The sequence below is a fragment of the Chrysochloris asiatica genome, unplaced genomic scaffold (genome assembly GCF_000296735.1).
Source record: "Chrysochloris asiatica unplaced genomic scaffold, ChrAsi1.0 scaffold00020, whole genome shotgun sequence".
Lineage (NCBI taxonomy): Eukaryota > Metazoa > Chordata > Mammalia > Afrosoricida > Chrysochloridae > Chrysochloris > Chrysochloris asiatica.
In genome coordinates this window covers 3,476,715-3,502,366 of record NW_006408538.1, presented here as the reverse complement: position 1 = coordinate 3,502,366, position 25,652 = coordinate 3,476,715, and the positions used below count along the sequence as shown (strand labels likewise).

Below are 25,652 nucleotides of genomic sequence, written 5' to 3'. Positions count from 1 at the left end.
TAGAGGCCAAGATGGCCAAACTTCATCTCTCATACTTCAGACATATTGTCAGGAGGGACCAGTCACTGGAGAAGGATATCATGTTTGGTAAGGTAGAGGGTCAGAGAAAAAGAGGAAGACCCCCTCAACAAGATGGATTGGCCAAGTGGCAGCATCGATGGACTCAAGCGTGGCAACAATAGTGAGGTTGGCCCAGGATCGGGCAGTGTTTCGTTCTGCTGTGCACATGGTTGCTATGAGTCGGTACTGACTCCATGGCATCTAACAACAACATGACCAAATTAGCAGGCTAATTTTTAAGCTGAATGATTTAGTATGGCCCTCAAAAGATGTTATAAATTTTGGCAGAAAAAAGGTTCCACACCCCTGCTGTATAGGGTTTCTGAGGAGCAACTAGTGGGTTTGAACAGCCGACCTTGTGGTTTGCAGTTCAGTGGTAATCCTACAGCGCCAAACCAGGAGTCCAGTTAAGGAGCCATATAGCGCTGTAAGTTTGTTATTGGGCTGCTAACCACAAGGTCAGTGGTTCAAATCCACCAGCTGCTCCTTGGGAGATAGAGGAGACTATCGACTCCCATAAATATTTAGCCTCAGACACCCTACGTAGGGTCACTGTGAGCTGGAATTGATTTGATGGTAGTTAGTTTGGGGTTAATTAAGTCTTAGGAAACCCTAGTGGCACAGTGATTAAGCACTCAGATGCTAACCTAAAAATAAACCCATCAGCTACTCCAAGGGAGCAAGACGAACCAGTTTGCTTCCATAAAGATTTACAGCCTTAGAAACCCTATGGTGCCGCTCTCTCCTCTCTATAGAGTCACTGCGACTCAGAATGGATTCTACTGGAGTGGATTTGTTTTTTTAAATTAAGTTTTATTCTTTGACACTGCCCTAGAAGTCCTGTGTTATATCTTCCGGCATCCAACCATGGGCTCCACACACAGGAGACAACATCCATTCCCCTTTAACCACCCATCCATCTGCCCATATCTATTTTTTCCCTCAGATTAAAGAAACTATATACACCGGACAGGGTTTCCAGAAACATCTGTAATAAAAAAGTAAGTTACAAGAATGCCCATGCATTAGATTAAAAAGTAGAAATTGTATTTACCAAGGTCAGCCTTTTCCTTGAGAACGTCTTTGAAGTTGAGTCCACTGTTTAGGGTTGACTGTCTGTACTTGAGAAGTGCTTCCTTCTGTCCATTCCTCCCCAAGACCTCGGTTTTCAATGACCCAACACGGGGGCCACATCTCCACTTGGAGAAATCGGAATGTACCCACTTGATGAGGTCTTCAATTTTCACAATGACCTTTTCAGAAACTGCAATGACTTCATCCTACAAGATGTGGTTGGGGAAAAATAGAAACATTATTTGTGGGTCTGAAGTAAATGATAAATTTTCAAGAGTTCACCAAAAATACTATTCCAGTGGCTTAGCCTTATGCTAACAGTCAATGTGTTTTTCGGTGACAAAGAAGCTGAATTCTTCCTATGGTTAGTTGTTTAGTTCGGCAATAATTTATGGTATATTTATTATAACACTAGAAAGTATCCAAAAACAGAGCAATAATTCAAATAGCCATTTTAAATGCCAGTTGCCATAGTTTTTTCTGCCTATCTGACCACTTGGATGAAGGATAATTTTTTAAGTGCAATTAATTGCAAATGTAAAAACTGAGAATGAGATGACTAATGGTTAGCTTGTTTCTCTATAAAGGGTCTAAGTAAATCTGGGACTCTCAGAACTCTGACTCACCCCCAAATTCCTATGTTTATGGTACATTTTCCCTTGGCTTATACACAAATATTGAATTTAACTTTTTCCTAAAAATTAAATAAAACTGTGATGTAACCCACAAAGAAATACTTCATAAATGTTATGTGAAAGAAAGAAACTTACACATTCTCATGTTTCTTAAAAACTTTGTAAGTTGAGAAATGAACTGACTTTTCTTTTAGTACATTTTGGGGTAGGGGGGAAAGGGGAGCGAGAAGAAAGCCTTTGAATCTAAGAAAATTAGTTGAAACTTAAGTTTCTCCTATGGGTCATAAATTTTAATTTTAAGCATCTCTAATTGCTTCCAGGAAACAACCAACTTTTCTGACTCAGAATTAATCCAGCAAGATATTTAATAGATATCCATGCATTGAACAAAGGAGGGCCCCTAACCAGAAGACTCTTTGGAAAAGGTTTAAAAAAGATCATCTCTCTGGTTTTAAGTTAAATTATTTGAAGCATTTGACATTTCAACTTGAATTGACTTCTTTCCTTTTTTTTTTTTTACTGCCCATTTCTGAAGAAGGCTTAGCTGTGAAAACCCCTAAGCTTACAAAATCTTCAAAATATTTTTGACAAACAACAACAGGAAGATGTTTCTAAGCTATTAAACAGGCTAATTTTGCTGTTAAACATGACTCTCCCTGATGTCCCCCCATAAACACACACAACCCCACCTTGCACATTACTTCAGAGCAAACAAAAAAGGGTTTATTAAGATAAATGTCACACAATGAGAAGCCCTAGATTTAGTCTTTAGAAAAAGGTTTTAAGGTAGATCTAAAATTTCACTTTCCTTATCCAGCACCAAGCTGCTTCTGAGAGGAAAGTTTGTTAAGCAGCAATAAAATAACAAATACTCCGTCAAAAATGAAAAGTAAAACTTGGGTAATGGAGTCCTTTCCCTTATCATGATTAAATATGAACTTCCACTAAATGGGAGACACCTTACAAACTGTGTTTTTAACCTCTGCTCAAGAAAAACTTCAGTACTTTATAAACAATGGAGCTTAGGACAAAGTACCATTTCAACGATGATTTCACTCAGTTTCACTACACCATCCTCTTGAAATTAAAGATCTGTAGTTGTCATGCATTTTATAACTATTACATGGTAATTATGAAATGTCAGAATAAAAATTCAGCCTGGGTATTGTTTCAACACATATGGGAACAGCTTCTGGACAGGGCACACCAGACATCAAATTTAGAATGTACTAGAAAATAATTAAGTATCACGGCATATAAATTTTAACAATGGAAGAGATAGAATTTGGCAACATTTTTACCAAATATGGCTCCCCAGACTAAAGTTTGGAGATGAGTGTTATTTTCAAATAGCTCCAACTATGATCAGACGGTTATCATTTCTATTACCAGTTGCTTCAGATCTTTTCCAAGAAATGGCATGACTCGCCCTGGCTGGCTTACAAGGACTGCCAAACAAATAGTTTATTAACCAGGAGAAAATACAATTCTTATGATGTCATTGGTTAGTAAACCCATCTTTCAAGACTCAGTCTATAGACTTCTCCCTTTTTCCTTCTCTGTCTGTCTCTCTCTTTTTTTTAGCAGATCTTACACAAATATATAAAAACACATGTAGGCTTTCACATAAACATGCCTAAGCCATAAACCCAAGTTTGGATTAATTGCAAAACTACCAGTAAGTATGTTTTATTGTAGATTCACAGAGAAACCGGCCCTGCAACATTGTCAAACACCAGGATTTAGGAGGAAATCTGATCATCAGTGGAGGGAGGGAAAACAAACCAATACAAGAAAGAAAAGAGTGTATATATATATATATATGAAAATGTCTCAGGAAACATTACTTTGTACACACAATGGCATAAATCACATGTTCATATTTACTATTCTGAGCAAGTGCTGACTAAAGTTCCTATTATTCACCATTCTTGGGCAAGTACCTATGTCTAAGAAAAGAATTTCAATAAGCTCATCTCATGATTGCATTAGCTCTCTGCAAACTGAGAATTAGCACTGGATAAATATTGCTGACTTACTCTAATGCAACATAAAATGAACACAAAGAAACACACTTTATTATTCTATTAAGGTATCTTGGCTTTTCAATTAACCTAGCTCATGATCAATATTTAGGCAGGCTGTGTTGAGATGCTTCCTAAGTCTATATCCCCTTTTATCGCTGTTTAAAATTGCCTATTTCCATCATTTCAATGTAACTTCAGCCACTGGACAAAAACAGTTCAGTTGATCAGGAACTCCTCTAAGTCAGAGATCAACTAGTCAAGAAGTCACCAAACACCCAGATCAAGTGTTCTAAGAATGGAGAAATTTTACACTAAAATATCTAGATTTGCATCTTCTCTTAATTAAGGGTTGGGGGAACATCTGGTATACCACAAGGCAAAAACAAGTAATAGTTGCCTGCTTTAGAAAACATGAGACCGCTAGTGTAAAAGTAGGCACCAGACATTTGAACTTGTGTACTCTGATTTATCCTACACATCATTGTTTTACTGTTGAGAACCGTGAGGCTCAGTGACAAGTCCAACTTCTGGCAGATTTTAGACAAGAATACAGGTTTCCTGTCTCCTAACGTCCTGGTACAGAGTCGCTGGATAAGCTCTGAACTGCTAACCAAAAGATCCGCGGTTCAAACCCAGCAGTTGCTTCTTGGAAACCCTACACAGGGTTGCTATGAGTCAGAACCAACTTGATGGCACTAAGTAACAACAATCTTCTAAAGCCGCATTGCTCCAGGATTGTGAAGCACACTGGCTGGGTTCAAATCCTAGCTCTGCAACTTACTATGGAACTTTGGACAACTTCAGTAACCTTTCCAGGTTTCAACTCTTAGTCTATTCCTTTCTTGATGGATGCAGTCATAGGATTAACTGGGTTGACATCAATGGAGACTGATGAATTAGCTATAGTTACCATTATTACTGTCATTGTCTTCAATCCTATGTTAGCTCCAAAGTGTGGCATGCAGAAATGATTTTAGATGATTCACAGGGAAAGTGTTGAATCTATTAAATTACTCATCGTGTATTTATTTTTGTCTTTACCTTTTATTTATGGGATAAGTGGAACTGGTTTTCCATTTATAGGCGAGAAAGAAAATTTATACTTTAATTTAAAATGAGTTTTGAAATGAGCCCATTTAGACAAAACCATGAAGTAAACAGTGTTATGGGGGACGTGTGCGTAAGGATCTTTAATTTTTTTAATGTTAAGATGCTGGGGAAATTATTGAAATTTAAAATCATATATGAATGGCTTTCAAAGTATGATATGACAACCATTTGTAATCCTCAAGACAATTCCAGGCGGTCCGTAGGGACAAAGCAATTATCATAATAATACTCAGACACTATTTGTTCTTTTTACTCTAATTATTTCACCAGTGTACCCTGGAGTTTTCCAGAGACCCTATGACATATGATTCAGCAATAGAGTAATGCAGAAGTAGATAGGATAACCTAGGCACCTTCTACTAAACAGTAAAGACAGTTAAAAAAAATGTAAAATAATGCAACTCTTTCTATCTTTTTTGTTTTAAAAAAATATAGTTCAAGTTTTAATAAAAATGTATTACATTAATTAACAATGAGTTTACTATTGCTAATTATATTCTATTTTTAAATTAATTTACAGTAAAATGGAGTTTTTTGTAGTATATGAGTTTTAACACCTGAATAGAGTCATAAACTTCAATCACCATCAAGATACAGAACAACAGATCCAACAAGCTGAAACTTCCCTCCCATGTACTACTTCTTAACAGGCACACTCTTCCCCATCATTACACTAAGGTTACCACTGATCTGTTCTTGTTATAGTTGGGGTGTTTTTTTTTAATGTTTTATTGTGAATTATGTGATAGTTTACATGGGAGAACATTAGCTTTACATTCATCCTATCGTATGTCGTTTCATTGTCATGGGTACAATCCCCTACACGCATCATCAACTAACCAAATGGTACACACAGCAAGCCTGCCCCTCGGTTGTCAGCACACAGCCCCTCTCCCTCTCTGGATCTAGAGTTCCCAGCTGCTCCATCTCTCCACGTCATTGTCTCTGCCTCCATCTCTGGCATCACTGTCTCTCTGGGCAGGATCCCGCACTCTTCTCTTCACCCTTGATGGCTCCGGGGCCCTCGGCTCCTGGACTGTAAAGTCACTCCTCTCCTTTTGCTACAAAACTCTTACTATATATAATAATATATATAATAGTTTTGTGCAGATGTCATATAAACAGGACCTATGAGCTGCAAAGTCAGCAGTTCGAAACTACCAGCTGTTCCGCGGGAGAAAGATAAGGCTTTCTGCTCCCGTAAAGATTTACAGACTTGGAAACCCTGTACAGGGTCACTATGAGTTGGAACCAACTCCACGGCACAAAACAGCCAACAACTGAGAGATATCTGGGTTGCTTCAAATTTTGGCAATTACAAACATTTATGTGCAGGTTCTTGTGTGAACAAAGGTTTTCATTCCTTTACAATAAATATCTAGGAGTGAGGCTGATAGATAGTATAGTAAGAATACATTTAACTTTATAAGATACCACCCAAACTCTTCCCCAGAGGGTCAGTACCATTTTGCATTCCTATCTGCAATGTATGGGACTTCCAGTTGTTCCTTATTCTCACAAACTCTTGTTATTGTCATTATTTATTGTCACTTTAGTAGGTATATAGTGGGGGCACCAGACTGCAAAGCCGTTTGAACTGCAAGTTTGGCGATTCAGCTGTTCCTCGCAAACCCTACACAGGGTCACTATGGGCCAGAACCAACTCGATGGCACTTCATAACAACAAGAATGACAGTAAACATACAAGTATAATATAAGAGGCACTGGCGGGTGGGGGTGAAACTAGAATGGGGAAACACAGTGTGGTCACCTCCATTTTCCGTAACATCCAGCTTTCAAAAATGTGCTTTGAGACTTGATAAATGTTAGGGGCACAGAAAATCCAGTGATTGATGTTACCTAAATAAACCGATTCCATAAAAACGAAATGGTGGTGGTGTGCCATGGAGTTGGTTCCGACTCATAGCGACCCTGTACAGGATTTCTGAGGCTGTAAATCCTTACAGGAGCAGAAAGCCTCATCTTTCTCACGTGGAACAGCTTGCAGTTTTGAACTACTGACCTTGCGGTTTCACAGCCTGATTCGTAACCACTATGCTACCAGCGCTCCTGGCACAAAATAGAAAACAAAAAAAGCCCATGGCTACAGGGTGAGAACTTTCATAAAGCTAGACACTACAGATGAAAAAAACCTAGATCCACTTTTGAGAAGGCCAGTCCACAGCTTGTACAATGAACCACTCTGGTCGTGGGGACATGTCTACGGATGTGCACCAGTGTGCATAGCTAACAGAAGAAGGTGACACGTTGATCCCTGTTGAAGCTGCTCACTCCTTGAGCTTTCAACTTGAGGCCTCCTAGTGTGGCACTGTAACATCAGCACTGGTCTGCGAAGCACAAGGTTAGCCGTTCAAACCCACCAGTTGCTCCTTGGAAGCCCTATATAGGGTCGCTATGTGTCGGAACTGACTCAACGGCACTTAACAACACCACCTTTCTATCAAGGAGTACTGGAATGGCGCTGTAGGATAAGCACAGAACTACAAGGTTGATTTGAACCAAAACCCTATACAGGGTTGCTGTGAGTTGGAACCGACTCAATGGCACTTACAACAACATCCTTATATCATTGAGGTACCAAAAGGAAATAAAATATTCCAATTAGGGTGATCGGAGGAGTATTCTATCAAAGGACGAGCGGCAACGATGCTGGTGTGATCTAGGAACCCTAAAAGAAAGGTAGTACAGGAACCTAGGTTGGGGCTGCTGAACTATCACTACTCCAAGGCCCAACAGTCAAAGGGTTACTAAAGTGGTGACTAGGACCAGAGGAGACTGTTCTGACAGCGGCAGTAGCTCATTGTTGACAGGACATAACCAGCATGGAGATACACCAAAGAAAAGTAGCAGGAAATTTCTCCTTCTTCTCATTCTCTCTTGGCCGTACACCTGTGTGGCAGTACCCTATTAGAAGCCAGAAGTTCCAGGAGCCCTGTTAATGAGCCCACACAGAGCAGCCTCCCAGGCCAGACAGCAGAGTTGATATGAACTACAAAGTTTTGTCTAGTGGTGCAGTGGGCTAGTGCGGGCTGCTAACCAAAAAAAGTTGAACCTAACAGCTGTTCCATGGAAGAAAGATTGCTAATCTCAGAAACCCTCTGGAGTAGTTCTATTGTGTCCTGTAAGGTCTCTGGTCACTATGAGCTGGAATGCATTCTGTGGCAGTGGGTGAGTTTTTGTCTGATACTGTAATATTCTTCTTTCTCTGAAATGAGGATGGCAGCAGATGGTAGAAGTTACTTTTTAAATTTCTTACTAGGCAAAATAGAAATGTATCAGTTTCTAAGTTGATCCCTGTACTACTGTTTTCATGTACGACATCTGTTAAATCTGTATTAGGTGTCAGTATGAGTTGCTGAATTGCATAATACTATCTTGTGGCGCTGTGGGTTATGTCGGTTTGAACCACAAGGTGGGCGGTTCAAGCTCACCAGCCGCTCTTCAGAAACACTTTACAGGGTCGCTATGAGTCGGAACTGACTCTATGGCACAGCACCATCACCACCACGAGCTGGAATTGACTACAAGGTGCTTAACAACAACAACAACCTTCTATAAGAAATACCTCAACTTCAAACACTTTTTTGAGGCAGGTATCCTACTGTGGCGCTGTGGGCTAATGCGTCAGACTGCAAAGTCGTTTGAACTGCAAGGTCTGTGGTTCGAGCTCACCAGCTGCTCCTTGGAAACTCTATACAGGGTCACTATGGGTTGGAATCGATTTGATGGCACTTCACAACAACCCTTGCTAGTGTGGACTGCTAATCACAAGGTCAGCAGTTAAAATCCATCAGGCCCGTCTCAGAAACCCTATACAGAGTCAGAACTGCTATAAATCAGAATGGACTCAACTGCACTTAACGACAGTTACAATCTTCTATAGGAAACACCTAATCTGCAAAAACTTTTTAGAGGTACGAGTGCTTGTCGAACTTCTACTTTCCCGAAGAGTCAAGGATTATGCTGAGCCTAAAGCACTCAACAATATTTATTTTAATAGTGCACCATCTCTGACTCTTCCATATTGGGATAGCTGGGAAAATACTGGCTTGTTAGTCCAATTCAGGAGTTCAAATGTTAGTACTACTGGGTTTAATGTCCATGCTAAGTTTGAGAAGTTAGAGCATGCGTCTGTAGAGTAAAAGAAAACCAGCCTTATTGAGCACTCAGGATGTTAAATTTGTTATAGTACAATGGTCAAAACAGACTAGGTGTCTAAGAAATTACGGCTCTTATTATTATATAATAGAACTTCGACTGAAAATGAGGAAATAGGATATTCAGACACCACCTGTGAGTAATGCTCTCTGTCCCTATCCCTTTGTAATTCTTTGCTGAAGAAGAATAATGCCCTGTAGCTTCTGTTGTGTACATCTCCAAGGGAAAGTTGGGCCAGAAACCAAGAAAACAGCGGTGAAAAAGTCTGAGATGTTTACTATGGTTAGACGTTAATCTAAGTTCTTTATAGACATTATCTCCCCAATTCCCTCCAACGACTCTCTGAAGGAGATGTTCTTAGGACCATTTTAGGGGATAAGAAAACGGAACTGGAACCAGAATCCAGTGTGGTGGAATCATCTTCTTTCTGAGAAACAGGGCTCTAAGTCCTGGTTCAGTAACCAACACCTCACCCTACTTCTATTCTGGGGTAACCAAGCCCTCCCCTTCTCTCTCTCCCTCCCTGCCTTTCACCAAAGGTTGAGATTTAAAGCAACTTCACAACAAAAAGTAGTTACACCTTTAATTTTAATTGTGTTTTTTGCTACCAAAGTAAAACTATAAAAGTTGTCATTTGTGTGCTAAAAATGCACACACTTTTCTGTTGCCTGAATGATAAAGATAGCCTCTCAAGTATACGCTTGTTAGACTCCCTTCACTGATCGGAAATGGATTTGCCATGGAGGGTCTTTAGTGTGGAGGCTCCTCCCCATTTCCCAGGCCAGCCCCTCTTCTTCCAATTTCTTCATTCCCCATCATTGGACATTTGGTTGAAGTTTGTAACTCAGGAAATTTAGAAATCCATTCTGGCACAGTTAGAGGAAGTAAGCAAACAGAAGACTGCTCTGAGGCAATGACGGGTCCAAGGTAACATAACTATCCTTCAAGAAATAGCCATTGGCCTTTGCATATAACAGAATTAACTTGAAAAATTAACCTGAATAGTTTAAGTTCTTAAATGCATTTTTAAATATGTTGTTGTTTGTAGTTGTTAAGTGCCATCGAGTCGGTTCCGACCCATAGCGACCCTGTACAGGGTTTCCGAGGGTGTAAATCTTTATGGGAGTAGAAAGCCTCAAGTAAAAGCGGAGCGGCTGGTAGTTTCGAACCGCTGACCTTAAGGTTCGCAGCCTGATTCGTAACCACTACGCTACCAGAGCTCCTTAAATATACACTAATATAAAACATGCAGGCCTGTTCCCCTGACTAGGACACATCTCTAAAACAAGCACCCAAACCACCCTCTGATGAATTTCTAGATCCACTGCTTTCTTCTTGGACTTACCGTGCACGTATCTTTTTCGTCCCTAAAATAAAAGACCATCTAAAGTATGATTACATATCAGTGCCCTAGACTTTCCTCTCAAAACACTTGATATGTAAAGCAATTCTGCAAGTCAAGAGTTATGTACGCTTGCTCTCCCCCAAAGCCTCCTTTGGTGAAATTAATAGTGTTAACTTTACAGTCTATCTTCTAACTGCTTTCAGGCTACCACAATTAAAAGTAGCTTACGTAGTGCTAGTCATTAAAACATAAAGCAAAAGAAGATAAATGAGCCCGATCCTAACGTAAAACTCTAGTTATATAGTTTCTATAGATCTAGTTATATAATTCTATAGAAACAAAAGCCAAACCCACCCACCACCCAAACCCATATATTCCATTCTACTGAATGACCCCAAGCCACTACCGTTACATCTCCTGATCTCTGTCACCAAGTTTTACAAACATATAACCTTCTGCTGGGATATGCAGTTCAGAAGAGCCTATATTTCATAAAGACCCTAAAAGGAAGAAGACATTTTCTCCCCTGGTGGGTATTTGAAAATCAAATTGGAAGCCTTCTGAATTATTAAAGCTTATTGGTGATCGAGGACAGAGTCTTGATATGGTATGTTGTTGTTCTTATCAACTCATAGCAATCCTATATAGGCTTTCCAAGGAGCGGCTTAGTGAGCTTGAACCACTGACCTTGTGGTTCAAACGGACCTTGTGGTCCAGTGCTTATCAGCACCACACCAGGACTCCTGATATGATATGCTTTTGTCATTGCTTAGAACAGCAGTCTTCACAAGAGAATCATTGAAAGCTTATGCCTATTTAGAAAGCTTTAATGTAGAAACTAAGTAAATCTTCCTGTTTTGTATAGCCTCTACTTAAATATAAACATATGATTTAGACATGTTCCCTCTTGTTAAACATTTTTTTTTGCTCTGTTCACTTAACACAGTTCACATTATTATCTTCACATGTACAATGGCAGCAGAATAATTTGAAACCCACAGCTTTATTTAATAATGTAATTATCCTATATTGGATTACTTAAAGGGGTCTTTGTATTTCTAAATTCTAGTTTTTCCTATACTGTTGGTATGTTCTGTCGTGGTAAATGATTCAGACTTCAATCAAAATCCCTAACTTCAGTTTAGAAAAAAAACATTGAGTGTTTCTTAATAAGCCAGGATTAACACAAAAGCCAATTTGCAACCACAGTTATTGACCTTTCTCTTCCTGTTCAGTGACTACAGTACGGAGGCCAACACAGCAGACAGACTCCAGCAACTACAACCACCTGACTCCAACTCCTTTGACCTCTCAGGGGGGTTATATAAGCCAGAGACAAAGCCTGAGTTTCCTCAAGATAAGCTTTCTGAAGGCAGGACTGAGAAAGTACATAGCCCTCTATAGCCCTGTGTGCTCCCAGGTAGAGCTAAAAGAATGAATGAATGCATGCATGCATGCGTGCTGCTAGGTTTTCTGACCAAACAAACAGTTGCAGAAGGGAATCTGGGATGTGCTATCCCTGCCATCTTTAATGGAGCATTTACAAGCTGAGCTTTATCCAATGTTGCCGTCAGGAGGGATTTTGTTCTAGCTTTTCTCCAGCTCAATTCAATCTGATCCAATTAACTTACATTGACTATCTGCTCTGTGCCAGGCACTGGGCTGAGTATCAGCCATGGAGAGATAAGGATAAATATGACAGAGGCTCTGCCCTTCATGAACACAGTGCTGGGCCCTCCTGTTCTTCACTTGGGAAGTAAAGATTGCTCTGTTCCCTAGTCTTTTGCCAGTGAGTTCAATTACACTTTCATCCCCAAGGTTCTCAACGTCTACTATGTGCTAGGTACTGGGTGGGGACAGGCAGAGAATGAGTTCCTGCCTCATGGGACATCAGCCGGGTAGGAAGTTGAGACAGTATACAAGAAGTCCTTGTCTAATGTGCTTTACAGAATGCAAAATTGTAATAAGTTATTTCATTCACACGATCAATATTTACTGCACCCAAACTGTGTACCAGGCACGGTGTTAAGAGTTACAGTCAGGAACAGAGCAGGCAACAATTTCTGCCTTCCTAAAGGCTAGAGTCCTGTGTGTGTTTTCGCACATGCGTTGGAGAGGGGATGCGGTAGAAATGCCAGATAACAAACAGAATCTAAAACGAAAGAACAAGCAGAGGAACTAATGGGGGGTAAGGGGAAAGACTTGGGATGCTTTTAAACTCAATGATCAGAAAGGGTCTCTCTGCTGAGGCCTAAGGAAGACAAGGAATCAGTAAACATTAAGAGCTAGGGGAAGAGAGCCGGCCATTCCAGGCAGGGGGAGCATCATAGGAGGGGGTCTCGTGACAAAAAAAAAAAAAAAAAAGACAAGAGAAAAAGGGTAAAGAACAAACAAAAACACACACACATACATGTCCCATGTGGATCCATGTTCCTAAATTTGAGTCCAGACCCCTTTTCTCCAAGCACTCATTAGATTTAAGACGGAAACTACCCCCCACTGGAAAAATTTATATTCTCAAAAAGTGGCCACCATCAGTTTAGTACCACCTTTCCCCAAAACAAGTCCTTAGGTGGTGTCCTGAAAGGAGCTCTGGCAGCATAGTGGTTACGAGTTGGGCTGCCAACCACAAGGTCAGCAGTTCGAAATTACCAGCTGTTCCGCAGGAGAACATTCTGCTCCCGTAAAGATTCACAGCCTCGGAAACCCTGTGCGTCACTATGCGTGGGAACTGACTCCACCACGGTGGTATTCAACAACAATTCCTTCCTGAGGAGCTCTCACAGCACAGTGGTTACGAATTGGGCATTCAGCTGTTCCGTAGGAGGAAGATGAGGTTTTCTGCTCTTGTACACATTTGTAGCCTTGGAAGTCCTGTAGTCACTATGAGTCAGAACCGACTCCCCAGCATGTAACCACCACCACCACCACCACTCATTCCACACATGTTCAAAATATGGGAGATGAAGTTCTGCCATCTTGTATTTTAAGGAACAATCTGGCTGTATCTTTCCAAAACACATTTGTTCCTTCTTCTGGCAAAACTGGTATATTCAATAGCCTTCACTAACACCAAAATTCAAATACACCAATTCTCACCGATCTTCCTTATTCATTATGCAGCTTTTGCATGCACCTAAAGAGCTCTGGTAGCGTAGTGGTTACAAATTGGGCTGTGAACCGCAAGGTCAGCAGTTCGAAACTACCAGCTGTTCCGCGGGAGAAAGATGAGGCTTTCTACTCCCATAAAGACTTACAGCCTCGGAAACCCTGTACAGGGTCGCTGTGAGTAGGAACCGACTCCAAGGCACATCACCACCACCACCACCAAGACAATTAAAAATACCATGGCTTGGGTCTTTTGCAACAGATTTGCCTAATGCAAATTATTTTTTTTTCCCCCTTTGACTGCTGCTTCCATGAAAGTTGTTTGTGGATCCAAGTAAAATGAAATCTCTGGCAACTTGAACCTTTTCTCCATTTATCATGATGTTCTTTACTGGTTTCTTAACCTTGAGGTGCAATCCATATCAAAGAATATTTTATCTTCACCAACCAGTAAGTACTTCAAACCCTCTTTGCTTCCCAAAACAAGATTGTGTCATTTGCATATTGAAGGTTGTTGATGAATCTTCTCCAATCCTTATATCATATTCTTCTTCATATAATCCAACTTCTTGGATAATTTGCACAGCATACAGATTGCATGAGTATAGTGAAAGTATACAACCGTAACCACCCTTTCCTGATTTTCAATCAGGCAGTATCCCCTTGTTCTGTTTGAACGACTGCCTCTTGGCCTATGTACAGCTTCCTCGTGAGCACAATTATGTGTTCTGGAATTTCCATTCTTTGCAACGTTATCCATAGTTTGTTATGATCCACACAGTCAAATGCCCAAGCACAGTCAATAAAGTATGAGTAAACATCTCTCTGGCATTCTCTTCTTTTAGTTAAATTCCACCAGACGTAATCCTTGACAACTTCATTTTTCATCCTCTTCAGAATCCAACTTGTATGTCTTACAGTTCCCAGTGCAGAATGTACTGCTGCAACAGCTTTTGGGTCCTCTTTAGCAAGATTTTACTTGCATGTGATACTAATGATACAGTGAGATGCTTTCTGAATTCTGTTGGGTCACCTCTCTTTGGAATGGGCACAAATAGGGATCCTTTCCATTCAGTTGGCCAAATAGTTCTGTCTTCTAAATTTTTTGGCACAAACAAGTGAGCACCTCCAGTGTAGCATCAGTTTGTTGAAACATTTCAATTAGTGTTCTGCCAATTCCTAGAACCTTGTTTTTCACCATTGCCATCAGTGCACCTTGGTCATTTTCCTTCAATGTCATCAATTCTTGATCATGTGGTACCTCTGAAAAAAGGCTGACATTTAACTAATTCTTTTCACTACAGCGACTCTGTGTATTCCTTCCATCTTCTCTAGATGCTTCCTGCATCATTCAATATTTTACCCATAGAATCCTTCAACACTGCAACCTGAGGCTTGAGTTCTGTCTTCAACTCTTCCAGCTTGAGAAATGCTGAGTGTGTTCTTCCCTTTTGTTTTCTGAATCCACGTCTTTGCACATTTCAATAGTTTACTTTCTCTTTTTGAGCTGCCCTTTGGACTTTTCTGTTCAGCCCTTTTACTTCACCATTTCTTCCAGTCACTTTAGTTTCTTTATGCTCCAGAGCAACTTTCAGCGTCTCTTCTGACATTTATTTTGGTCTTTTATTTCTTTCTTGCCTTTCTAATGACCTTTTGCATTCTTCATGTATGATTTTCTTGATGCCATTTTACAACTTTTTTGGTCTTTGGTCAGTTGTGTCTAATGCATCAAATCTGTTCTTGAGCTGGTCTTTAAATTTAAGTGGGATATACTCACGGTAATTAATATTTTGGCTTTTGTAAATTTGTTTTAATTTCCCTGAAGTTGCATATGAGCAATTTATGGTCTGTTCCATAGTCCAGTCTTGTTTTATCTGATATTGAGCTTCTGCATAGTCTCTTCCCAAATATACAGTCAATTTGATTCGTGTGTGTTTCATCTGGTGAAGTCCATGTGTACAGTCACTGCCTATTTTATTGAGAAAAAGGTATCTGCAATGTCATTGGTCTTGCAAAATTCTATCATGTGCTCACCAGTATCATTTCTATAATCAAGGCCATGTTTTCCAATTACCAATCCTTCCTCTTTGTTTCCAACTTTCACATTCCAATCACCAATAATTATCCATGTATCCTGATTGCATGTTTGATCAATTTCAGACTGAAGAAACAGATAGAATTCTCCAGTTTCTGCATCACTGGCTTTAGTGATTGTGTGAAATTGGTAAAAATAGTCTCATTTGATGGTTTACCTGGTAGGTGTATAGATAATCTATCATAAACAGAATCGTATTTCAAGAAAGATCTTAAATGCTCTTTTGGATAATGAATGTAACACAATTTCTCTTCAATTTGTCATTCCCAAGACAGTAAATCATATGACTGTCAGATCAGATTCAAAGCGGACAACGTAAGTCCATTTCAACTCGCTATGCCTAGGATATTGATCTTTAAGCATTCCATTTCATTTACTGACTTCCAATTTTCATAGATTCATACTTCTTACATTCACACAACACATTCTACGTATTAATGGATGTCTGCAGCTATTTCCTCACATTTTGAGTTGTGTCCCCATCAACAAATGAAGGTACTGAAAGCTTTGCTCTATCTATGTCATTAAGGTCAACCGATTCTGAGGAGGCAGCTCTTTCCCAGTTGTTTCTTTGAGTGCCTTCAAACCTGAGGGGCTCATCTTCCACCACTACAACAAACAATGCTATGTCATAAGGTTTTCAGTGGCTAACTTCTCAGAGTTCTGGTGTGGCACTGTGGGTTGATGCACTGGACTGCAAAGTTCGTTTGAATCACAAAGTCGGCGGTTCAAGCTCACCAGTCGCTCCTCTGACACCCTATACAAGGTTGCTATGGGTCAGAACCGATTCAACAGCATTTAACAACAGCAACAACAACTTCTTAGAAGTAGTCTGTCTCTCCTTCTTTGTAGTCTGGAAGAGCCACTGAAACATATCCACAATGGTGGCCTTGTTGTTACTAAAAATATTCAGCTTCAGAGCAATACACAAGTCCCCACAGTATGACAAATGGACAGACGAGCCATGAAAACAAATTCCTACAGATGTGTAGTGTGAGCACCTTGCTGAAAACCCAGACGTACCTTTCCTCAAAGAGAACTAGCTGAGCTTTCATTGGAAACAGCTAATTTTCACAGCATTTAAAAAATGGAAGGTCAGCTGCTCTTCTGACATAATGTCCAAGATTGAAGAGTGGCCAGGGAATGCTCACTTTCTGCAGATAAAACCCACTGTTGTGGAATAGATTTCAACTGATAGCAGTGCTACAGAATAATGTAGAACTGCTCCTTGGGGTTTCTTAGACTGTAAATCTTTATAGGGGCGGATATAGCCTCATCTTTCTCCCATGCAGCAGCTGGTGGGTTTGAACTGCTGATCTTGTGGTTAGAATTCCAGCACCCAAACCACTATGCCACCAGGGTTCCTATAGATACACTTACTAAAACAGAACCCAGGACAAAAGTCCCCTCCTTCTATTTTTAGGTTGCACCTTAGATGTTGTTTACATGGGCATATATGCCAACTTGATTTAAGGACACTCCAAACACAACTACTGTGAATGAAATATACTTATGGGGGAGAGGGGGCTTCAAAAAGTCCATGGAAACATTGCACTATCTTTCAAATTCATTTAACATGAATTTTTTTGAAACACAATCGTTATTTTCTTATCAAAGAGACTGTTTAATTATATCAGCAACAAGACTCTCCCTTCTTTCTGCAGCCTCATCATTACACCAGACACAACACCCCCGCCTCCCAACAAAACTCTCCAAATTAACTGATTAAGACTCAAGTGTTTTGTTTTCTGTTCTTTGTTTTTTAAAAGGCCCAATACGGCTTGCTGACATACTGTGGTTGTGGTGGTGGTCATATGCTGTGGCATTAGTTCCAACTTATGGCAACCCCATAGAGGTCTTCCGAGGCTGTAAACCATTATAGGAGCAGAATGCCTCATCTTTCTCCTGAGGAGCGGCTAGTAGATTCTAACTGCTGACCTTGAGGTTAGTAGTCCAACCTGTAAGCCACTATGCTACAAGGGCTCCCTGTTGACATGCACTAAGACTAACCAGTCTTTGCAGGGTTAAAGTCATTTGCTGTCTGCTATGTATGACACCCATAATTACATGCTTCTAAGGAGGAGAGGTGATTGGGAGGATGTTCACAAGAAGCATAAAAAATAACAATAAAACAGAAAAAGAGAGAGAGAGAGAGGAAAATCTCTTGACCCCATCAGATTTGCTGTCCACTAAGGTGACTGACTGTAGAATAAGCACCGGACTAACCTTAAGGTCGGTGGTTCAAACTCACATGTGGCTCCTCAGAAACCCTATACAGGGTTGCTTAGTCCAAATCAACTCAGCGGCCCTTAGCAACAACGAAAGTGATTGGTTCAGTGTAGATTGTAGTAGGCAACTCTTGTCATCGCTTCTGTCTGAGTGTGAGTGCACACACTGCTCCACTTCTAACAAGTGGAATTGCGCAGATGTGATTGGATGTCACTTCTGAGATTAGGTTACAAAAGGACCGTGGCTTCTGTCTCATTTGTACACTTGAGGGAAGTCACCTGCCATTCTGGGAGCTGCTCTATGGAGAGGCCCACGTACAAGTAACAGTGGGAGGCATCGGCGCACAGCCAACAAGGACTGATGCCCGTTATCAAGCAGCCGGGGAGAACCTGAGGCCTACCACAGTTAAGTGAGTGAGCCTGAAGAAGCTCCTCCCTCCTCCAAGCTTTGAGATGACACCTTGATCACACCTTTGAAAGGCCCTGAGCCAGAGGCACCCAGTTAAATAAGCCCAGATTCCTAGCAGCAGAAATGGTGTTTATTTCTTCAGGCTGCTATCTTTGGGGCCATCTGCTACGCAGCAATACATAATCAATACTCCAAGTTTTCACATGGCACAGGTTTGCACAATGTTTGTGTGATAATTAAATAAAGTCTGAGACACAAGGGGCTGACTACTAAGTGCAACTATGCCTGGAAATTAGATTCATTTCTGCTAAACGACTGACAAGTTGGCACACACACAAAATGCCTCTTGCAGTTGTCTAAATCTTAACACTGATGCCTTAAAAACAGACCTTGAGTCCCCATGTTGTTGGTGTTGTTGTGAGTGCTGTCCAATCGGTTCTGACTCACAGCGACCCTGTACTGGATTCCCAAAGCACATCTAGTGGGTCTCAACCGCCGACATTTCAGTTAGCAGTCCAGTGTGTATCTTCCAACATCATACCAGGACTCTACATAGAAATGTCCAAATATGCTATTTAACAATGTACACGTACTTTTCAGGATGAAAGAACACAGTAAAATATGATTTTACTAAGGAAGGCTATCTTGTGTATGTTTTATCTCTTCTCCAAGAGTCATAAACAATTTACAGCAAAAGGGCCTGTTCTTACTAGACTCCTCATCATCCTCTCCCCAACCCATGCTGTTACTGTTATTGTTATTAAGTGCCATCAAGACAGTTCTGGCTCTTAGCTAGTAGCTTTGAACCGCCGACCTTGCGGTTAGCAGTCCTGTACTTATCCTATAGCACCACATCAGGACTCCCTGACCCACAGCAATCTGTATATAGTCTACACTAATAAATACTAGTTGAATGAGGTGGAAAAGGTTGTACTTAAAAGACTTATATTTAAAAACAGATGTTAAGATTTTTCCTGAGCAATATTACATTATATCCTTTAAATAAATATATGTCCCTGTTGTCCAAGCAACCAAGATGAGCAACTGGGAGACCCAAAGTCTTGTATTAACTGAGTTAGCACATCGTAAGTAGCGCCCTTAGCTACCAGGCAAGAATTCCAAACTTCATTTCATTTCTTCTCCTCCCACCCTTTCAAGATTTATCTTCCAAAGGCCCTCGGTACAATCAACCAGTTAAAACTCGGTTGTGTCTGTAAGCAAATCTGCTGGTCCAATAGCCACACAACGTCCCATCTTCACTGCCAAGAGAATAAAATAAAAATATTTATTTTAATACTGCTTAAAAACAAAAAGAGAGGGAGAAGGCAAAAAAATTGATTTTAAAATTTAAGGGGGGGGGGAGAGCCTTGAGATATCTCAATATTCTGACATGCTGAGAATGTTTTTACTGCACTGCACTGAGGGGTCATTTGAAGAATTCTAAGGGTCAGAATTGATTTGAACACTTGCTTGGCTGTTCACTGAATTACTGATCTAGTAATATAAAAAATATAGACTGAGAAATGGGACATATAATATAAAAGAATAAATAAATAAATAAAAACAGCCCGTTGGTGATTTTAGAAGACACCACCATTTATGTGATCTGTATAATTTGTATTAGAAAAATAATTTTCAGTCTTTTTACTGGAATCTTCCTTTTTGGCTTGTCCAGGTAGTTGGGGCATGCGTAGTCGACAATCCACAACACTGTCACCGAACATACACTCAGCCCCAATCCACTGCTGTCGAATCCATTTTGACTCACAGTGACCCTATAGGACTGGGTAGGACGGCCCCATAGAGTTTCCAGGGCTGCCATGGAAGCAGACTGCCTGCCATATCTTTCTCCCATGGAGCAGCTGGTGGGTTTGAACCATCAACCTTGTGGTTCACAGCCAAGTCTTTCAACCACTGCGCCACCAGGACTCTTTCATTCAGCCCCAGCAGCACATACCAAACAATTAAACCATTAGGGAGGAGCATATTCAAAAGAAAGAGACCATTTCACTTAAGACATACAGAATTCACTTATTGTCTGCATTTATAACCAATGTCCACTAGAATCTGGCATAATTTGGTGAGGAGACTGAGTACTACCCGCAGTGTTTTCATTTGAATTCTAGTTATCTGATATATACTGTGGGATTAACCCCAAACAGAAGGATTGAATGACCCAGCGGGCTGTCTCTATTTTGATGATCCTTCTTCTAAGATCTCCTAGTCATTCTGACTGGGACTCTTTCCTCATATCTGATGTCATTTTGCCTTTTGAAAAGACCCTGGGCATTATATATCTTAAAAGAGTTGGTCTGGAATATGCTCTCCACCACCAAAAAAAAGAACAGAGACAAGAGAATGAGATCAATTTTCATGTTTAGGATATTTTCAAGAATAGGACATAGGAGAGGTTTTTTGAAAAACAGAGGGGAAGTGAGTGTATGTAACCCCCTTCAATTCAGTGTAGAGCACATTCAACCGTTCAACACCAGGTTTCCTTGTGAAAGTCTGGATCCTGGGGAGCACCAGATTTGAACTTCCTTCAGCAAACTGGCATGAGACATCAAGAACACAAGTTTTGCCACCTGGCTCCACTGCTATGCCATCTTATTTTATTTTGTGCTGATGGAAGAGTCCTTTCGACCTAGCTGTAACAGTACAGGACTGCTCTGGTAGAGTAGTGGTTACGAATCGGGTTGCGAACCTCAGGGATAGCAGTTCGAAACTACCAGCTGTTCCGCGGGAGAAAGATGAGGCTTTCTGCTCCGTAAAAACTTACAGCCTCGGAAACCCTGTAGAGGGTCACTATGAGTCGGAACCGACTCCACGGCACATAACAACAACAACAAAAACAACTCCATAGTGAAAGAAGCCCTCAAGCATGGATCAACAACTTTGAAGCTAAGCAGTCTGTTGGGTCAGAAGAACCAGGAAGCTTAACTCTATTTAAATGGATGGTGTTCTTGGTTGTTTTTCACACCACTTTAGTAGTCCAATGACTCAACCAATAAATTACTTACTAAGGGGCTATTAAGTGTATAGCACCATGACCAGGTTTTTTCAATGAGGCAATAAAGTTAGGATCTGATCTCCTACCAAAGAAGGGCAGGATTGATAACAATCACTAAATGTTGAGGATAAGCCAGGCCATGGTTTGGTGTTCTCTATCTGTCATTTGGTATTCACAGTCCAGCAAGATTAGCCCATTTCACTGAGGGGAAAAAAAAAAAAAGAACCCCCAGTGAGAGATTAAGTAAATTGTTCAAAATGACACACACCTATTAACTAGCAGAATAAATATTTACACTTGGTTCTACCAGGCTTTAAGACTAAGACTTTATATTCTAACTGTGGTAGTGGTTTTGTGCCACTGAGTCGGTTCCAACTCATAGTGACCCTGTATGGGGTTTCAGAGGCTATAAATCTTTACAGGAGCAGAAAGCTTCATCCTTCTCCCGCAGAACGGCTGGTAGATTCGAACAGATGACCTTTACAAAAATCAGGTAGTGGGCTAGAAGTTTGCCAACTTCTGTTTTAGACCAACCACAGCCAAGCAGTGCAACTCAGCTCTTAAGATTCTATGTGTCAAGATGAAAACCAGAAAAATAGATACCTCTAGCGGGCAACGCTATCTCTGAACAATCTGCCTATCGGATTCACCAGGACAGGCCAAGCCCAGAACTCATTTTGTGGGGACGTTACTCTCACCTCTAGGTCTTGTCTATAAACCACTTACCAATCTTCACTCCAGAATCCCTTTAGACCTCAGCTCAAATCCTCCCCAGACATTGCTGACTAGATCAGGGACTGTTCAGAGGTCCCTGAATTTTTCCTTCATCACACTGATCACCTATATGATCATGCATTTCTGGTGACAGCTTCATCTCAACAGTAAGCTCCGTGAGGGCAGACCTGCCTCTGTTTCTCCACAGCCTGGTGCTGAGCCTGCCCACAGAAGACACTTACAGGGATGCAGGCCAAGACACCCGCTCCTCTCCGGTGACGCATGTGAAAAGCACCCGGTGCCGACTGTGGGTTGTGGAATTTGGATAGCTCTTCTTTGACATTTTATTACACAATTGCACGGTATTATTACTGCGTCATCTATAGATCCGTCAACTGTCACTTTGCTTGCAACTTCCTAGAGAGCAGGACAGAAGCTTTCAAAAACCATGCTGAATAAATGAAGGAATAATGAAAATCATATTCAGAAAGTTACAATTAGAGTATAGGTCACTATGTGGTGGGGGTGGGGGTGGAATGGGGGCTTCCAAAATTTCATGGCAAATTTTATTTCCTTTTAATACTATTTTTTCTATGAACTTTTAGAAGTCCTCTCATAGATAATGAAAGTTCCAATGCTGGAAGCTCTGTAAAGATTTAAGGGGACATAAAAATCACCAGTTCTGGAAAAGTCACAGACTAGCTATGCTGCAATCCTCAGAGCCTTACCTACATATGACCTGAGACAAGCTATTTAGCTCAATTTTAGTTGCATCATTTGTAAAGTATGGCGACGGCAAAATAGTATCAACTTTACAGAATACCTTTGAAAATCAAAAGTATAGACATATACATACACACAAAATGTCGGACACATAATATTATTGTTAATTACCTCTCAGTCAGCTCCTGGCTCATGGAGCCTTTATGTATAACAGAACACAATGCTGCCTACACAATGCTACCTAGTCTTGCGCCATCTTTATAATCTTTATGATAATTGGTATGTTTAAGTATCTTGCTATAGCTATTATTGTCAATCCATTTCATTAAAGATTTCTCTGTTTTCCCTGATCCTCTACTTTACCAAATATGAAGTACTTTCCTATCAACTGGCCTTTTCTGATGATGTGTCCTGACAACTATCAATTGTCAATAAACAATGTTACAATTTCATTGAAACACTGTGGGCTAAACCTCTGCAGAGTTTCAGGAAAGTGGGAACTGAGCCTTTCCTCTGCACTATGGTTATGTCAGGAATGGAAAGGAAAACATTCTAGAAGAAAGACGTATGTGAATGGTTCTAAGGATATAATGTATGGGGAGGGTTTTCCCTCCATATTGGATAAAACAATTAAGTTGCTTCTTCCTTCTTTACGATAGGAGAGTAAGTTCTATGAAAACAGAATGATCCCTTTATTTGTCACTTTGTTAGCTACTTTAGTCTCAGTGTAGAGAACAGTGCTTGACATGATCAATAAAAAATTCTGAATGCATGAAATCATCCATGAACATCACATGGTGGTAGAAATGCCAATTCTGTTTCTCACCAAGACAGCCACCTTAAACAAGCTCTTATTAGGTCAACAGAAAATATTCTTATCAGAGGGCCCTCCTCCCTTCAGTAAAGAAGATGAATAACTGAAGATGAGAGCTAACTGGGACCTTGCCTATTGGACTAAGTTTCTGTGGAATTACGGAGCCTCTGGTAAGTGTCTTGAAGTTAGAGTAAAGTCTGTTCTCTCTCTGAGTGATTTTATGATAGTAATCCCCAACACCATATGTAGGGTCCACGACGGGGCAACACATTCATGAAGCAACCAAAGAAAGGTGACCCAACAGGATGAGGAAATCATTGAACAGTATCATTAATATGACAAGCAAGTAAAATTTGACTGAAAATAATGCCAAATGGTTGCAGGAGTAAAATGACAGGACAGGACTTTCCTCAGAACAAAACCTCAAAAGAGTGGCTCCTTTCCCCAAAACAGGAGACCACTGTGACTGAGGACACTGAGCTCACCTTCTACTTCTGTCACTCATTAGCATGTGCCCAAAATTTGGGGGGCCTTAGTTTTTACATCTGTTAGGGAAAAGGGACTGGGCTCATTCTCTTAGATCTTTTCCATCTCTTATATCCTGTTGTTTTGTGCAATCAAGCCAGGTAAGACTCATAGCACCCATGTATAGGATTTCCAGGAGGAGCTGGTGGGTCTGAACTGCAGACCTTGTGGTTAGCAGTCCAGTGTTTATCCTAAATCTACACTTATTTAACCCTTATGAGGGAGGCCTTGCATGTTATAGAGACTACAGGCCGTGTTAACATCTAGTTTCCTTGTCAGTATGATAGACTAAGAAAAAGAAGAGGAAGACCACTTCTGAATAGTTGGCACTGAAAACCTTATGTATAACAGCAGATTACTGCCTAACATAGGGCCTAAGTTGAGCCCCTCAGGTTGTAAGGCACACAAAATAGGACTGGGGAAGAGGTGGGTGCTTCCTCAATGTAGAGTGAGTTGACTTCAAAGATGTAGAGGGAACAAAGCTGTCAGGACCTTCATTTGCTGATGGGGCACAACTCAAAATGAGAAGAAGCGCCTGCAAACAACCAGTAAATAACTGGAATGTGGGATGTACAAAGTATGAACCACAGAAAATTGGAAGTCATCAAAAATAATGGAATTCGTTAAGATCGATAGCCTATGCATTAGTGAGCTGAAATGGACTTGTATTAGTCATTCTGAATTGAGCAATCGTATGGTTTACTGTGCCAGAATAATAAATAAATTGAAGAGGAATTGTGTCACACTCATCCTCAGAAAGAACATTTCATGATCTAGCTTGAGTACAATGTTGTTTGTGATAGGATGTTATCCATAGGCCACAAGGAAGGCAAGCTAGCACAACTATTTTTCAAATTGACACATTAACCACTTAAGCCAATGATAATGAAATTAGAGAATTCTATCATCTTCTTCAAGGAGTTCAGGTAGTGTAGTGGTTACAAGATGGGGTGCTAACCTCACGGTCAGCAGTTCAAAACTATCAGCCGTTTCACAGAAGAAAGATGAGGCTTTATGCTCCCGTAAAGATGTACAGCCTCAGAAACCCTATGTAGGGTCACTATGAGTTGGAACCAACTCCATGACACAACTTCTTCAGTCAGAAACTAACCAAACAAGCAATCAAGATGCACTGACAATAATTGGTAATTGGAATGTGAAAGTTGCAAACAAAGAGGAAGGATCAGTAGTTGGGAAACATGTCCTTGGGGACAGAAAGGATATTGGAGATCACAAGATAGAATTTTGCAAGACCAAAGACTTATTCACTGCAAATACCTTTTTTCAACAACATATATGGTGACTATATTGTGTGGATCATGACAAGCTATGGACAACATTGCACAGTATGAGTATTCCGGAACACTTAAGATGAGTATTCAGACATGTGCTCATGGGAATCTGTACCTAGATCAAGCAGTTGTTCGAACAGAACGTGGGACTATTGAATGTTTTAAAATTTAAAAAGGTGTGCAACAAGGTTGTATTCTTTCACCATACTTATTCAACCTGTATGCTGAGCAAATAATCTGAGAAGCTGGGTTACATGTGGAAAAACATGGCATCAGGATTGGAGGAAGACTCATTAACAACCTG

The 25,652-nt window shown here is 40.5% G+C and overlaps 1 protein-coding gene across 2 annotated transcripts in view; it reads right to left on the bottom strand.

The window, feature by feature from the left end:
- Positions 1-25,652, bottom strand: part of ARID5B (AT rich interactive domain 5B (MRF1-like)) — a 228,278-nt gene that overhangs the window by 187,384 nt on the left and 15,242 nt on the right. For both annotated transcript variants that reach the window (XM_006835803.1, XM_006835804.1), the window contains exon 3: positions 1,115-1,340. In XM_006835803.1, the coding sequence (XP_006835866.1) occupies positions 1,115-1,340 (226 nt within the window). The remainder of the gene's footprint in view (positions 1-1,114; positions 1,341-25,652) is intronic.